At 41.5% G+C, this 18,234-nt stretch overlaps 1 protein-coding gene across 2 annotated transcripts in view; it reads right to left on the bottom strand.

Moving 5' to 3' along the window:
• xrcc4 (X-ray repair complementing defective repair in Chinese hamster cells 4) overlaps positions 1-18,234 on the bottom strand; it is a 41,256-nt gene that overhangs the window by 13,224 nt on the left and 9,798 nt on the right. For both annotated transcript variants that reach the window (XM_047373641.1, XM_047373642.1), the window contains 4 exons: positions 13,423-13,589; positions 9,270-9,401; positions 8,346-8,491; positions 4,281-4,416 (listed from right to left, as the gene is read on the bottom strand). In XM_047373641.1, the coding sequence (XP_047229597.1) occupies positions 4,281-4,416; positions 8,346-8,491; positions 9,270-9,401; positions 13,423-13,589 (581 nt within the window). The remainder of the gene's footprint in view (positions 1-4,280; positions 4,417-8,345; positions 8,492-9,269; positions 9,402-13,422; positions 13,590-18,234) is intronic.

Genomic DNA, 18,234 nt, shown 5'->3' with positions numbered 1-18,234 from the left:
GTATATTGCTTCATCAAGTGGACCCCAAAGCGCTTTACACTACAATCAATTGTAGTGTAAAGTTTATACGCACATTCACACAGTGACAGTGGTAAGCTACATTGTAGCCACAGCTGCCCTGGGGAAGACTGACAGAAGTGGGGCTGCCATACGATCTGTGCCACAGGGCCCTCTGAACACCATCAGCAGGCAAGGCAGGTGAAGTGTCTTGCCCAAGAACACAACAACAGAGCGGGGTTTCGGCAACCTGCACGTTACAGGACAAACCCCCTACCACCATCGCCGGGGCTACCTTTAGTGGTACTCAGACATTTTGGTGTACATTATTTGCATGGCAGAAGTGAACAAACACCATCAGTAATAAACAGACAAAAAGATGAGTTGTTCAAGCAGATGGAACTTTGATTCATCAGGAAGCTCTTAAAAAAGCAGTCCACTAGGGACAATTTAGAGAATTTCCATTAAGAACAGCAGCAGATGACAGTGAACCAAGAAGAAGTTCTGGTGGCAACTTATGCTAAGACAATCAAACGTCTCAGCATGTTCCCTAAATTAAGTTGAAGAGTACTGAGTGTGTGAAAGATCTAAATAGATACCAATTGATAGAAGTACAATTAAACTGTTTTTAAAGTGACTATCATTAAGTTTTACTCGGAAAGGCAGCCATATTGGATTATGAGATCAGGATTGGTGAAAAACATTTAACTTCTCATAGAAATCTGATTCCTATGGAGATTCGTATCAATTTTTCCAACCTTAAAATAAAAAAAAATGTCAACTTCTGAGTAAAGTGCAGTGTTAAACTGCACCCTTTAACTAATAGTGAAGAGCCAAAAAAAAACATTTTAGTTTTGACTTTGAAAAGAATAAATGCGTAGGTTTTTATTAGTTTTTAATAGTGTTGTAGTTGATATAAAATGTTTTAGAACCACCGGTTTAGAGGATGCAAGATGCTAATCAGAATAAGTGACAGGTCTTAAACTTTAATCAGATTTTAAATTTAATCAACAGATTAAAATAACAGCTAATAAGATTTTAATATAGCTTAATGGTGGAGGAAACAACTTATGGGATACCTGTGCAACGCTGACCTTCAATTAGCCATGAGAATTCATCCCCTCTCTGTTGTTGGTGACTGTCTTCATATAACACCCAGAAGGTGATGAAGGACTTAAGACTAAGAACTGTAGAAGCTTCTTGGTGAATGAGAACCTGACAATAAAGAGTAACGGATTTTTTATTATTATTATGGAGTCAACTTGATAGTTGCAGTCAAAGTTCTGAGGAATTTCAAACGGAATGCAAAAGGTTTCTGATTCAGTTGTTGGGACCCACAGCCATGGATTTCAACATTAAAACTCCAGTACAAACTTTTCTGGAACTTTCAAAATAAATTGCATTGAACCGACTTCCAGCACAACTTCAGAAGGGGAAGGGGGGTAACAGCGCAGTTACAGCGCAGTAACACTTGTAATAACAGCGCAGTGACAGCGCAGTTTTACACAGGCAGTGGCATCCCATGATATCACTGCCCGTATAAAACCCCACCTTCCCAATGGTCCGATCTCTTCCACCCGGACTCTGTGCGAGGCTGGCCGGAGAGGCAACGCGCTAATGTCTCTTTGCTGGCAAACAAACAAACTCTTCAAACTGGATCCAAGGGTGTCATACGATCATCGATCATATGGACCAAGTTAAGTACGGATGAATTACTGTTTGTGTACCCGGTATTCATTCATAAAAAGGGGAAATTAAGGTATAAGCATTGCTTTACTTTCTCTCTGAGGCCTGCAGAAGCAAACTGTGTTCCAGAGAAGTCCCCAGTAGAGACGCTGTCTCTATGAAGCCGAGTGGAGCGGTTTTTCCCGGTCTGAAAGGATGACAACAGGAGTCGCATCACCATGGTAACGGTAACGGACAGCCACTCCCCACTGCTAAGGAGGTTAGCCGTAGCTAATGGTTTGTTGACTGTGGACGTTTCTTCAAACTTCGCCGCCCTGGACAGCTTTTCCTCAGCATGGTTCAGAGGTTAGGTTTGGGCAGAGAAGGATTTAGATTGAAATGATCTAAACATTTTTCATTTTATGAAGTTTGGTTTTGTTTGTGTTGAACTCAGCTATCTTAGTGCTAGCAGGCTATCTGCAGCACACGTGCTCAGTTTTATGTTCTGTGTTTGTGTGTTTTTAAAGTTAAGACAAACTTTATTTAAAGAGTGATTTTAAACACAGAGGATTGATCATAACGCGCCGTCCGCGCTCATGCATTTGAACCCTTTTGTTGACGGTATTTTAAAAGGTGTGTGTTTGATTCTGGTGCTAAGCTATCAGCTTCTTTTGTTAGCTTTAACTGCTAACAGCTAATGAAACACCATTAAACCCCATTTCTCCAGAAAGATTTGGCTCTATTCCAAAATATTCCCTTAATAACATTTCTTTAAATATTATTTTCATAAATAAAGGCAGCTAATGAGACACCGTTGAGAATTAGTCATCTAGAAGGTTGGTTTTATTCAGCAAATCATTCTTTAAAACATTATTTTATTAAAATAATGTTTTATCTAATCTTGCATTGTGAATGGTTGTCTAAAGGTTTCTTGATTATTGCTTAAGTTGGTTCCAAGACTAACTTAACTTAATTTCCAGATTCGTCAAGATAATCCTTGGTTCTCAAACATGAACATTGCATGGTAATGTTGCATCACTCTTTTGGTCATGGTTTTAACCATCTTTAATCAACTTTTTTTATATTGTACATAGCCCATTAGTCTTTCTTATTTTTTCATTCTGCTTGGTAGTTTAGTTGGATTGTTTTAGCATAGTAAAGAGTTTGTTGATTGAAATATGTTTGACTTTGAGTTGACCTATTTTTGTTAATAAATTCTTGTATTTTAAGAAATTGTGTGAATTCATTCCATATATGTGCAGAGTTTTGCTGTTCAATAATGTCAGAGCTTGGCTCACCCTTTTGATTTTGTCCCAATACCATCGCCTTACTGGGCTGGTATTCACAGGACAATCCTTAACAGACCAAAATATTATTTGATAAAATATTAATATTAAATAATATTTTCAGATTCATAGTCACAACACAGTTAAGCATCAGTTGACTTATTAAACAGAATTGTGACACAACAGATGCTCCAAATCATTTCCCAGATTTTGCAATGCCTTCAATTACTCATCCCCCTTTATGTACTCATATGACCTTTTAATTTCATTTTATTCCGTTTCCTTCAGCGAGCAAATGTTCAGTTTCTTCTTCTTTAAACCTCAATTGGAAAAGAAAAACAAAGGAGAAAGGTGAAAATTGAAAGCAAGCATGAAGACCAGCTCTGTTAACTACCAGCCAGCTTCCAGAGTTAGGCTTTCTCTTATTGCAACTGCTGTTTGGCAGCCCGGAGCAGAGCAACGGTCTGTTGTCCAGGCACCAGCAGCTGCTCACTGACAGGCTGGGAATGGAAGGCAAACTAACAGCCATCTGCATGCTGCACAGTTTACAATCAGCTGCATTTGGAAAAGCCTAAATGCTGTGTTTTCACTTTTCATTTGATGAAGTGGAAGGACTGCTACAGAGAAAGTTACACTGAGACACATCTTTGGAAAACATTCTAATTGAACATGTCCAAACAGAAGTTGGCTCATGGGATATTTGATCACCAAAGCAGCATCATTTTAAAGTTTTAAAAGAGCAGCAACAGAGCTGAAGCACTGACATGGGCACCATAGAAACAACAAAGTTACATAATTGACTCTTTGAGGTCTGCGATTGTTTTTTTAGTTTAACTTTTAAAACTCATTTAGAAATCACACCTAGACAGAGATCTGAAGAAAAAAAGACAACAAGGCCACAAGTCGTTTCCATGAGGGATTTTTTCCAGAACAGCAAAGATCAGCTAAAATTTAATCAACAACAAACTGAAAAGCTTCCAGGAGCAGCGACTCGATCTTTCTGTCAGTGGCTGTACAAGAGGCTGTTTTAGATTTGTTTGTAGTGTTGATTGTGTTGTTCTGGTTATTTATTTTGGTTACCTTAAACAAAGACAGGCAGTTTTAACCTGTTTGTACAAACTGCATGTAACAAGATTGTGAAGTGCTGAAGTGGCCACAGCTTGCCTAGCACATTAAAGCTGTCTATATGAGCCTGTTACAGGCTGTGGAGGCAGTAAACTGCCCTACAAAGAAACTATAAAACAGGAGATGCTCTGTACTTCCACCCATATTGCTAACAGGAGCACAAACAGACAGGCTAGGATGAGGACGACAGTGGATGCACACTCATACCTTTGCTTCTGTGCCACTTCTGGGTTCAGTTTTTTCACTGTGAGCTGTGGGGCCCCAAGATGGCGAAAACGACGCTTGCGACAAGGAGCAACATCGGTGATGTCACGGAGATTCAAAGGACTCGGAGTAGCAGATTCTGAGGAGAGATTGTGCCAATACACACACACACACACACACACAGTCTTTATATAGTCTTTTTCCTTCTGAGTTTTAATGGGTGTGATCATCAGAGTATTATTTAAAATTGAACCTAATCTGATCTGTGATGATTTTTCCCTGCCAGCAGTTTCTACACAAACTGCACAAAAAACAAACCCATGTACCCATTTCTCAACACTTGCTCTACTCCTCTCCCACTGCTGTCTATGTTAGCACCATGGCAACAGAAACAACATAAATCCAGCTAGCTTTTCCTCTTAAGATGGAGGAGGAAAGTCAACAGGGAACAGAAAGAATCCAAAAAAAAACCTTGATGGATTAAAAAAAAACCTAACCTGGCTGTATTCTTCTAGCATGTTAAAAACTCTGTATCATTAGGAGTTCTGCCAAATTTTATAACAGTTTCCCACCACTGTCTGAAAGGTAAGTTCTGCTCGGCACTAATAATCCACAGATCATACTCTCTGGTGATGGCACATTATTCATGTCCAGGCTGACAGCGAGAGAAAGTCTGGAGGAAAATGAAATGTAATGTCAACATTAGAGACCGCTTGTGTTTCAGGCTGTTTGGGGATGGGGGTTCACAGAGGTCCAACTCTATGTATTACCCAACTCCTCAGTGATGTCATGACTGTGCTTCAGTAATGGAACAAAAACGGCTCCAGCAGCTGGAAATATGAAATTTAACCAAATAATATAAATGCAATTGTTTTGTTGTAATAAAAATACTGCTGGAACATTTGCCTCTTTATATTAGATGTCCCCTGAGGGTGCTCAGCTCTTAATTATGGCAGCATTAGTGAAATGCTTCACCATCACTAAGAATAAACACAGAAATAAATAAATAGCCTGATAAATGAATGAATGAGCATGCAGCCTACTAAATGTGTAGCCAATCAGAAAGCAAGGTGATGGAAACACAGAAGGTAAATCAAAAGACAGAAGACAAAACAACTGCCATGGCTCACCAGAAATCTATGCACGTTTATTTCAACTGCAGTTACCCAGGAAAGCTCTATAAAATATCAGAACAGAAAACAATCCAAACACACTGATATGGAGGAGAGTCTCGTTACTCGTTCCTCAGTGTAGGAGGTAGAGCCCCTGCTCATGCGGTTTCCACTCCTTTAACCAAGGCATTTTCTTTTTGTAATGTTTTTTCTCTGTTAAAATTAGTCCACAAACTATCTTTATTGCTTCTTCCTCGCCAGCCATGTTTATTTACTTTGAATTCACGTTTGATCACGAGAGGTTTCGCAAGATTTCTGACTTCTGAATGTTTGTGGGTGAAATCAGTTTGTGCGCGGTGCGTTGTGTTTGCCATGTGGCTGTACACCACACCAAAGCTGTTATATCTAAGATGTTTTATCGTCAGGTTTTAAAAATCAACTGACAAATTTTAAATGTTTGCCATCTGAACCAGACAAAACTGAAAAGATCAAAGTTCTTTGTGCTGACCTGTGTTCACTCCTTGACAATCAATACTAAATCAAACAGAAAAAAGACAAGGCAGAACTAACTGGCGTTAGTCCACTTCTCACTGATTTTTCTTTCATTTTAAAGTTGTGCTTATGTTTGTCTCAAATGAAGCAAAAAGCCAACTAACTAAAGAGTGTTAAACACAGCTCTCTACACTTTGATCAGTTGTTGGTCTTCACAAAAATAAGCTCTGCCCTCTGGCCCAGCAAAGACTTTGTGCTACCATCAACAGGTTTTACAGTGTTGGTGCTTCTGGGAGTGGAAACACAAAGAACTGGTACCAAGCAAGCACTAGCATGGGTTTAGCACCGACATTGTTTGGTAGAAAAACAGCTCAGATGTGGTTGTTCAGTGAATATTTCGTTTTTCTTCATCTTTTTGTGTCTCTGTTGTCAGTTTGTAGGATGTCTTCAGTTAATGTTTATTAATTTTATTTAACGTTTATTAAACCAGGCAGGGCAGATCTCTTAAGAGAAAGGAGAATAAGGGGCTGTATAATCATAGGTGCTTTCTTTCCCCTGTCTTTTGAACTGTAAATTTCTATTTGCAAACATTTTTAGTTGATGCGTCTGGTCATTTGTAGTTGATATTCCAAGAGATTCCAAGATGACAAATCACTGATGTCTTCATAACATAGAAATGAATAAGAAGCTGAAGCTACTGTAGTTCTTCTGATTAAAATCAGACATACAGGTCCTTCTCAAAATATTAGCATATTGTGATAAAGTTCATTATTTTCCATAATGTCATGATGAAAATTTTTCATATATTTTAGATTCATTGCACACTAACTGAAATATTTCAGGTCTTTTATTGTCTTAATACGGATGATTTTGGCATACAGCTCATGAAAACCCAAAATTCCTATCTCACAAAATTAGCATATCATTAAAAGGGTCTCTAAACGAGCTATGAACCTAATCATCTGAATCAACGAGTTAACTCTAAACACCTGCAAAAGATTCCTGAGGCCTTTAAAACTCCCAGCCTGGTTCATCACTCAAAACCCCAATCATGGGTAAGACTGCCGACCTGACTGCTGTCCAGAAGCCCACTATTGACACCCTCAAGCAAGAGGGTAAGACACAGAAAGACATTTCTGAACGAATAGGCTGTTCCCAGAGTGCTGTATCAAGGCACCTCAGTGGGAAGTCTGTGGGAAGGAAAAGGTGTGGCAGAAAACGCTGCACAACGAGAAGAGGTGACCGGACCCTGAGGAAGATTGTGGAGAAGGGCCGATTCCAGACCTTGGGGGACCTGCGGAAGCAGTGGACTGAGTCTGGAGTAGAAACATCCAGAGCCACCGTCCACAGGCGTGTGCAGGAAATGGACTACAGGTGCCGCATTCCCCAGACCTGGGCTACAGAGAAGCAGCACTGGACTGTTGCTCAGTCGTCCAAAGTACTTTTTTTTGGATGAAAGCAAATTCTGCATGTCATTCGGAAATCAAGGTCCCAGAGTCTGGAGGAAGACTGGGGAGAAGGAAATGCCAAAATGCCAGAAGTCCAGTGTCAAGTACCCACAGTCAGTGATGGTCTGGGGTGCCGTGTCAGCTGCTGGTGTTGGTCCACTGTGTTTTATCAAGAGCAGGGTCAATGCAGCTAGCTATCAGGAGATTTTGGAGCACTTCATGCTTCCATCTGCTGAAAAGCTTTATGGAGATGAATATTTCATTTTTCAGCACGACCTGGCACCTGCTCACAGTGCCAAAACCACTGGTAAATGGTTTACTGACCATGGTATCACTGTGCTCAATTGGCCTGCCAACTCTCCTGACCTGAACCCCATAGAGAATCTGTGGGATATTGTGAAGAGAACGTTGAGAGACTCAAGACCCAACACTCTGGATGAGCTAAAGGCCGCTATCGAAGCATCCTGGGCCTCCATAAGACCTCAGCAGTGCCACAGGCTGATTGCCTCCATGCCACGCTGCAATGAAGCAGTCATTTCTGCAAAAGGATTCCCGACCAAATATTGAGTGCATAACTGTACATGATTATTTGAAGGTTGACGTTTTTTGTATTAAAAACACTTTTCTTTTATTGGTCGGATGAAATATGCTAATTTTGTGAGATAGGAATTTTGGGTTTTCATGAGCTGTATGCCAAAATCATCCGTATTAAGACAATAAAAGACCTGAAATATTTCAGTTAATGTGCAATGAATCTAAAATATATGAATATTGAATTTTCATCATTACATTATAGAAAATAATGAACTTTATCACAATATGCTAATTTTTTGAGAAGGACCTGTATATTTTAAAACCAGTGGTTTCTATAATATGAACACAATCAAAGTTTGTCATACTCTCCTTAAAGCGCCTATAATACCTGCAAAAAGACAGTTTAGGTGACAAAGGACAAATAACCCAAAACACTAATTATTGAGTGTGTTCTTAGCAATGATGAATGACAATAATCTTACCTCTGGATTCTACATGAGAAGGTGCTGTTGACTCCTCTTCCTTCAGCTCTTCGTCAGTGCTGCCTCCGTATTCATCGTCCTCACTGTTGTGTCCTGCTGTCTGTTCCGACTTCGAAGAATCCCTGTTCTTCTGTCCATCAGAATTCCTACAGGAGGACCGAAGCACATTAATAAACCACCTTTTTATGCATAACCCTATTAGTCCAAATGTAACAGTTTTGATACACATGTTTCTGAGAAGTCTTCCTCTTTAACAAAGTTGGCACTTTACTCAAAAACAAGTTGGAATGAATCCTATAATTGCCTTCAGCCCTCTGGTGATGGACGACCTAGGTCCAAGATGACAATACTAAAAAAATCCTTCTTTTGAAATAGCTACAGGGCATTAAATAAAAATAATATTTTTTAATTAGTCATCAGTAGGGTCATATAACAAAAACCTGCATAAAAACAATCATGAAATGTTTAATAAAAAAACGTGGTAAAAATGTGTGTATCAACTGTAATTTCTCAGGTTTTCAGGAAGATTTTATAAGTCAGTGATTTTCCCTTATTTATTTATTTTTTTGGCAAACCATTTAAAAGAATATTTTTTTGCGAAAACATAATAAACATATATGAACAAAAATGACAAATGTATCAATTATGTTACCAAAAAAATTCTAAATCCAACTGATGTTCCCAAAAATAAACTTTTCACTGTTAAAAGCATAAAAAGTCTCCTTTTCAAAATACATTTTCTGGCTTATTTCTTGTCAAAGGCTTTAAAGGGTTTAAAATACAATCTATTTACAATCTATTTTTCTTGGCTGTTGCTCCAGATAAAATATCAGTGGAACTCTACATCAAACATCTTTCATCAAAAATCTTCAGTGTCTCAGCACTCTGAGTTTGTAGAAAACCTGGTTAACGAGAGCTCTGCACCTTGTTTCCTGCAGGTTTGTGACGGCTTCCTGCAAGCTGCGAATCTTTGTTTTCTTCTCATTGAGGACCAGGACAAACCGAGAGTACAACTCTGCCTCCAGGGCCTCTTTACCTGCAGCGTAACGCTTTAGCCTGAAACACACACATACAAACTTTGCATATGTACCAGATGTGGAGCAGCAAGGTAACACTTCTGCTATCCATCTGTGATGAATGGAGGAGACAAGGGGCACAGAGTTTTACCTTCACTACACAGTTGAAGTGATTCTTAATTAAGATGATATTTGGTTGTGATGTATCTTTATGTCAAATGACAAATGAAGTGTAGATGGTCCACCATTACTGAAGAAATTAAAAAGACATTAAAGCTGACTTTACTTTCCTCAACACCGGATTATACAAGTGGAAGGACATGGATAGATGATTATGATGAGCTGGGTACCCTATGCTAATGTGTCTTTAACCCTGTGTACAATCTCTGAAGGCTGCTTTGGCCATTACTGCACTTTCGCCATTCACAGGTACAACAGCACACTTTCAAATGTTCACACACACACCCCTCTTTCTGGTGCAGTCAACGGGAGAATCTCTGAACACACAACCGTTGGGCTTGACAGGTCCCCCTCAGACTGGATAGCAGTCTATCTTTTTACAACTATGGGAAATCTAACTAGTGTGGGAAAGGCCTGTAATTCAGATTGCTGCTTGGGAAGGGAAGAGGGATTAGTCTTAGTGGAGGGTTGAGAGATTGGGGGGATAAATACGGTAGATGGATAATGATAGCTGATTTAGACAGCTGTATCTGTACTTTTTAAATAACCCGCATTTCTTTTAGATTATATTTAGATATAAATGTTGTTGTGGCTCCCATTTAGAATGTTTATCCATATGAAACCCTGTCTGTAGCCCTGCTGGCTGTGATAGACTCAAACAAACTTACACAACACCCGTTCAATTGCTTACGGTGCCACACAATGGCAACACTACCTTGACATGACATGACTTTGGTCATGAGTCAGAGGCCACATGATCCATCTAAAAAGGAACTTCTGCCTTCGTTCCAAATGTTAAAAAAGCAAACCACAACCGGATACATGCTTTACCAATAGAATAACTACTTACCAGGTCATCAATTGTGTTTTAAAAAAATATGAACAAGAACTTGCAAATCAGCTGCAAACTCCAGCTACTGATTTGTTGGGGGCAGTTTTTATAATGCTTATTTAGCCGAAGGAAGAAACACTGATTTCAAAAGGGTAGGGCTTCACAATACAAGGATCCTCAAGATCAGAAATACTGTGATATTTAGTATCATAAGATTACATGGTGTGAGATATCTTTACAACCTTTAGTCCATTTAATAATTTTTCAAAACATAAAAAAATGACTTGGAAAAAGTTGGTAATTGATGTCATCTGTCATTTAGCATATTAGTCTTATCTTCACATATTTGTAGATGAGTCTCTGGAACCTTATTTACATCTATTTAACTCCCCCTTCTTCTCTGTGCTACTTTAATGTACTGTAGCCAAAACATTTCTAATTTCCCCTCCACCCAAAAATCTGAAATTTTATTTAGTCCCAAGTACTTCAGTACAGTACAACAGGACTTCTTGAGCCCGTTCCATTCCCATAAGGTCTTCTGAAGATCCATAAGGAAGGAGCACCACTGTGACCCATAATAAGCAGCATCAACTCATTTACCTACCATTTTAGATTTAGCCAGCAAAGTCAGAGAAGTGAAACTGGATCGTGGGGAAACACTTGTATAATTTAATGTCACATCCCGTTTTTCCTGATACCTAAAAAAAGGACTCTGCGGAAATGGTCAGGAAACATCTCCAAGCAGCTAGGACCAGCCTCACCCCAGACCACATTTATACTGTATTCGATCTCTGCCTCTTCACTACATATTTTAAATGAAATGAAACCCAGGATAAAATGAGTTGTCAGAATTGGCCTACATTGTTATTTCATTTTCATTTCAGCATCCAAAACAGTGAAGCAATACGTTTCTCTTTCCTAGAACTGCACTTCCTATAAAGTGTCCAGTTGAAGTGAAAGCAATGGAAAAATAAAAATTGTAATACAATTTCAGGGATTATTAAAAAGGGAGAAGGGTTACAGAAAACAAAAGTTCATTGATTCTAACAGTTTTTTTTTTAAGAACAGGACAGAAAAAAACAACAATCCTGAGGTAGCCCTGGCAATGCATAAAAAAGTCAAAAAAGATCAAATTTACTTTGAGATCCTCCGCCTGCACTAAAGATCTCCGAGGAAGATGTAAACAGGCTCTTTCAGCGCATGAAAACAAAGAAAGCTGGAGGACCTGATAACGTCTCCCCATCATGCCTGAAAGCCTGTGCAAATCAATTCGCTCCAATCTTCACAAGGATCTTCAACAAGTCACTGGAGATGTGTGAGGTCCCCTCCTGCCTCAAACGATCCACCATCATCCCGGTTCCCAAGAAACCCACCATCGTAGGATTAAATGACTCCAGGCCTGTAGCCCTGACGTCTGTGGTCATGAAATCCTTTGAGCGGCTGGTGTTGAAGCACCTGAAAGACATCACAGGCCCCCTGCTGGACCCCTTGCAGTTTGCTTACCGAGCAAACAGGTCAGCAGATGATGCTGTTAACTTAGGTCTACACTACATCCTGCAACACCTCGACCACCCACGGACGTACGCCAGGATCCTGTTTGTAGATTTCAGCTCAGCCTTCAATACCAGACATCCTCCACCAGAAGCTCACCCAGCTCAACGTCCCAGCCTCCACCTGTCAGTGGATCAACAGCTTCCTGACGGACCAACAGCAGCAGGTGAGACTGGGGAGCATCTTCTCCCGAACCAGATCAATAAGTACTGGTGCCCCTCGGGGGTGTGTTCTATCCCCACTCCTCTTCTCCCTGTACACAAATGACTGCACCTCCCCGGACTCGTCCGTGAAACTCCTTAAGTTTGCAGATGACACCACTGTCATTGGACTGATCCAGGACGGTGATGAGTCTGCATACAGACAGCAGGTGGATCGGCTGGTACACTGGTACAGTCAGAACTACCTTGAACTCAACCCACTCAAGACTGTGGAAATGGTGGTGGACCTTTGGAGAACACCACCCCCATACAGTGTTGTTGAGGATGGTGAGGGGGGTGTATGGGGGTGGTGTTCTCCAAAAGTCCACCACCATACACCCCCCTCACCATCCTCAACAACACTGTATCGGCCGTGGACCACTTCAGGTTCTTAGGAACCACCATCTCTGAGGACCTGAGATGGTCTTCACACATAGACACTGTTCGAAAGAAGGCTCAGCAGAGACTGTACTTCCTGAAGCAACTCAAGAAGTTCAACCTTCCACAGGAGCTGTTGGTCATCTTCTACACTGCCATCATTCAGTCTGTCCTGTCTTCATCCATCTCAGTGTGATTTGGCTCATCCACAAAACAGGACAGGTCCAGACTGCAACGAATAATCAGGACTGCAGAGAGAATAATCAGGGCTAACCATCCCTCCATCCAGGACTTATACAGGTCTAGGGTCAGGAAAAGAGCTGCTAAAATCTCTGCAGACCCCACACACCCTGCACATAAACTGTTCAGAGCTTTACCTGCAGGCCGCCGCTACAGAGCACTGTTTACTAAAACCAGCCGCCGCAGAGACAGTTTCTTCCCCCAGGCTATTTCTCTGTTGAACATTCAATAAAGTACAAAACAACAGCATACAGATGTTGCAAATGCACCTTTTATTATATATGTGTATATTGTACATTGTAAATATGTATATTTTGTAATACAAAAACAAAACCAAAGAGCAAAGTGTACCGGAGTCAAATTCCTTGTTTGTATGTACGAACTTGGCAATAAAGCTGATTCTGATTTTAAAAATGATCCAATGCATTAGCTAATCAGCATGCTAATTTAGCTTCCAGACCTTTGGTTTTAACAAACTCAATCCAAACGTATGGGGTAGGATCAGGTTTAAGCAATCTAAAAATAAAACTATTCAGTTTGGATTCAACTATTTATATTTTAAAAGTTGGTTGTTTTTTACTGATCCTGACTTGGAGTTCACCCAACAGCCCTGCTAACTTCAGCCTTTGAGCAGCAGGAATCCCGTGTCTGTCATGTATGGGTGTTAGGTGTGTATTTACTCTTCAGTGATGCGCTGGTGTTCTCCTATCAGCCTCTGGTTCTCATCCCTCAGTTTGTGGTTGTGCTGCTGCAGGGTGCTTCCTTGTTGTAGAGTGTGGATCAGCATCTCCCTCACAGCCTCAGCTGGCTCTTTGACAGCATCCAGCAAGACACAGCCTAGTTTGAACTGTGGGAGACAAAAATGAGACCATTACTTTTATTTCTAAGGCAGTCAATGAAATGTATGCCCAGACACAAAAGTGTGTTTTTTAAATGTACTAGTTTCCAATTAAATTTTAATTATTAAATTTTAATCGAATAACATATTCAAAGACAGCCCAAACATATCTGGAGCTACTTTTATTCAAGTCTTGACTCATTTTGTCCACACAGATAAGAGACAAAAAACAAACTATGAAATCTTTTATTTTTAGACTCTGAAATCTTATAGGAAAGCATTAACTGACCACCAAATAGGAATACAATAGTTTTAGACCATTTGCTCTAAGCTTAATAACAGCTGAGATAAATAAAAATACAAATTATGGCCTAAGTTGGTAACTCTGACTGCATTGAAAGCACAAAATAGGACCATTTTATTCTGTGTTTATCTGTTTGTATTCCATCCACCCAACTGTAGATATACTGTTTTGATGTATTTATCTTGACTGGAAGTTCTTTTCTTGTCAGTATGGTATTTTTATCAGCAGGTAAAAGCCTGGCTGATATTGTGTTCTGACAACAGCAGTGACAATACTGTTTTAGTACCAGCAAACGTAAAACCAACGACACCTATGCAACCCTTTAAATGGAGTAACCGTATAGTTATTAATAAAAGGGGTACTGACAGATTTGCACTCCCCATTTTCTCTGAAAATATGACCAATCAGGACACAGTACCTTAAAAACACATTTGTGTGAACGTTTCTACAGTTTGTGACTTTATAACTACAAGGTTCAATGTATTTTATTGAACTTTTATATACACAAACTGTCCACTTAGGAAGCAACACTGATTGACAATCAATTTCACAGCTGTTGTGAAAATGGAATAGACAACAGGGGGAAATCTTTGGCGATTAGCAAGACACACTCAATAAAGGAGTGGTTCTGGAGGTGGAGACCACAGACCACTTCTCAGTACCTATGTTTTCTGGTTGATGTTTTGGTCACTTTTGAATGTTGGTGGTGCTTTCACACTCGTGGTAGCACTCTACAACCCACACAAGTGGCTCAGGTAGTGCAGCTCATCCATGATGGCACATCAATGCGAGCTGTGGCAAGAAGGTTTGCTGTGTCTGTCAGCATAGTGTCCAGAGCCTGGAGGCACTACCAGAAGATAGGCCAGTACACCAGGAGATGTGGAGGAGGCCGTAGAAGGACAACAACCCCGCAGCAGGACCGCTACCTCCACCTTTGTGCAAGGAGGAACAGGAGGAGCACTGCCAGAGTCCTGCAAAATGACCTCCAGCAGGCCACAAATGTGCATGTGTCTGCACAAACGGTTAGAAACTGACTCCATGAGGATGGTATGAGGGCCCGACGTCCACAAATGGGGGTTGTGCTCACAGCCCAACACCGTGCAGGAAGCTTGGCATTTGCCAGAGATCACCAGGATTGACAAATTCACCACTGGTGCCCTGTGCTCTTCACAGATGAAAGCAGGTTCACACTGAGCACATGTGACAGACGTGACAGAGTCTGGAGACACCGTGGAGAGCGATCTGCTGCCTGCAACATCCTTCAGCATGACCGGTTTAGCAGTGGGTCAGTAATGGTGTGGGGTGGCATTTCTTTGGAGGGCTGCATGGCCCTCCATGTGCTCGACAGAGCATTAGGTACAGTGATTAGATCCTCAGACCCCTTGTGAGACCATATGCTGGTGCAGTTGGCCCTGGGTTCCTCCTAATGCAGGACAATGCTAGACCTCATGTGGCTGGAGTGTGTCAGCAGTTCCTGCAAGATGAAGACATTGAAGCTATGGACTGGCCCGCCCGTTCCCCAGGCCTGAATCCAACTGAGCACATCTGGGACATCATGTCTCGCTCCATCCTCCAACGTCACGTTGCACCACAGACTGTCCAGGAGTTGGCAGATGCTGTAGTCCAGGTCTGGGAGGAGATCCTTCAGGAGACCATTCGCCGTCTCATCAGGAGCATACCCAGGCGTTGTAGGGAGGTCATACAGGAACGTGGAGGTCACACACAATACTGAGCCTCATTTTGACTTGTTTTAAGGACATTACTTTAAAGTTGGATCAGCCTGTAGTGTGTTTTTCCACTTTAATTTTGTGTGTGACTCCAAATCCAGGCCTCCATTGGTTAATAAATTTGATTTCCATTGATGATTTTTGTGTGATTTTTTGACGTTCTCCCAATTTTAAAACGACATATTGCTGCAAAAAAATATTGCTACATAACTGTCATTCTGATTCTCTTCGTTTCTACAAACATGAGGAGTGATTTGCTGCAATACATTTTGATTATGTCAAAACACCAAAATTTCCGCATTTACATCATGACACATTGCTGACCCTTAAACAGGATTTAGTTAGAGAATTGTGAAACATCAAAAATGTACATACATATTGTAACCCCAGATTCTATGATAATAGGTGCAGCCCTTTTTGATAGTGGTTTTATCCCTGTCTGAAAACTGAAACATTTTGTCCACACCGAACTGGGGTTAAAATACCTAACCAGTGTTCCATTACATATAGGCTTTGCCCATTAAGGATGTCACTAGTAGACGGGAGGAATTCGCCGGTATGAAGGAACATTGAAATGATAAGAACACTGAGAACAGAATGTGTCATAAAGAAAGTGGAAATGTCACGCAGATAAAACCCAATAAATGAGCACAGAGATGACCAGGAAGCTGCCGTATAGACGTCCTCCACTGTCATCCCTCTGTTGCATGGCAGGGGAGGAGGAGAGTTTTGCACTTCACTGGAGGATCTAGTCCAAAAGAAATATTAGCATGGGAAAAGCAGGGGGATAGAAGCCATTCAGAGTTACCACTCTCGACCTGAATGAGTTTGCAATGCTTTTGGCTGTAAAACCAGATTTAGCATGGCCGCGCTGCCGTCTCTCCATATTCTGAGACATGAAGGAGCAGATAAATCACTCACTCTCTTTGCAGATGTCAGGACTAACAGAAGAGTTGTTTTAAAAGACAACAATCTAAGTGTCTGTGTCTTCTGTACCCAAAACTTTCATGATAAGAGGAAATACCCCCACATAGTTTTAATTCCTGTACATTGGCTGCTGGGGAAATAACAATATGCAAGCTAGTGGACAAGAAATGGGATCCACGCCTTTCTCCGCATACCAGCATTCAAAACCTTTTCATTTTGACAGGTATAAAGCATGTATATGTGGTAGAAGAGGCTCGTGCCCCCTGAATTTTGTGCACTTCCTCCTGAGGGAGGCTGAGCCTCCCTAAGCACTCCCGTTCAGCAGTCAGATCCAGGGACACTGGCCTATTTCTGGTTAGCTCCTGATTGCCCCTCTCACCTAGAGGAGCCCATCCTCCCTCCACGGCAGCTGCCGCGTGCGGCCTGCCATCAGCTGTTGCATATTCGGGAACCACAGCAGGCCAGGGCGTTCGGGGGCTATGAGAATCAGGGACAGCTGTTCTTCTCGAACACAATCCAGGAGCCGTGGAATCAGTAAAAGTGGAGGTAAAGCGTAAAAAATCCTCCTCAGCCAAGGACTGTGAGGACCACAGCTGACACAGTGCATTCTCCTGTGTAACGAAAAAGATCCGCTGTTGCTCTCCCAAATCTGCTCCAGATCTGAGAGATCAGGCTGGAATGGAGGCTCCAATCCCTGTGTCGAGGGCCACCTCTGGACATGATGTCTACTCCTTTCAGGACAAAGGGGATGTAAGCTGCTCTGATGGAGAGCAGGTTTGCCCAGTACAGCCGCTGCATGCAGATGTTAAATAGCTGAGCTTAGCCCTTGTTGATTTATGCAAGTTCCTGCAATTTTTGGTTCTGTGTGGATCAGAACGTGCTGATCATGCAGCAGAGAAACGAAATACAATTATCTTCCACAAGATAAGAAGCTCCAGCACATGTTTGTGCAGGGTGTGGTATGGTCACTTTCTTCCCACTGCCTGAGAAAGACACGTTACCTCCCCATCCTGACAGCAATGCGTCTGTAAACTGCAATATATGATACTGGTCTGCTTAAGTGGACTCCCTCTGACAGTTAAGGGATTTCCCCAGTGAGCCAGGTCGGCTCCCACTGAGGAAGAGACAGAAAACATCCGCCTCTTCTGGCGCTCAGGATCTATGGGCAGGCAGGTGTACCCTGTTTGAAGGCGTCCCAGATGAAGCAGACCCAGTGTAACAACCACGTGAGCTGCTGACATCATTCCCAGTGATGGCATAACTAACAGGGCTGTCACTACACTGTGAGGTCTGACACAGCGAAGAAGCCCTGACTAATTCCACACCCAGATAAATAAGCATCTGGGATGGGAGAACGGAGCTTTTTTCCCAGTTTATGGAAAAACGCAGATTTTATAGGTGTCTCCTCCTCTCTGGACCGAGCACGTAAAGCATCGTCCAGATAAAAACAAAAAGATTCTCATCCCTGCTGTGTGCAGTGGCTGAACATTGGGAGAACATGCGAAGGGTGAGAGAGTAACAGGAAGGCAGGCGGTGGGATTAATATGGAAACCCCTGGAACGAGAAACACAAATATTTGTGGCGTTTTGGGATGACGGGGATGTGAAAATATGCGTTTTTCAGATCTATGGAGGTGAACCAGCCGGTTTAGGCTGCTGCGAAGAGGCAGCTCCAGTTGGTGTGACAGAATGCCTAT

This window comes from Girardinichthys multiradiatus, chromosome 8, assembly GCF_021462225.1.
Source record: "Girardinichthys multiradiatus isolate DD_20200921_A chromosome 8, DD_fGirMul_XY1, whole genome shotgun sequence".
Taxonomy (NCBI): Eukaryota; Metazoa; Chordata; class Actinopteri; order Cyprinodontiformes; family Goodeidae; genus Girardinichthys; species Girardinichthys multiradiatus.
The sequence above is the reverse complement of the archived record's forward strand: the minus strand, read 5'-3'. Positions and strand labels throughout refer to the sequence as shown.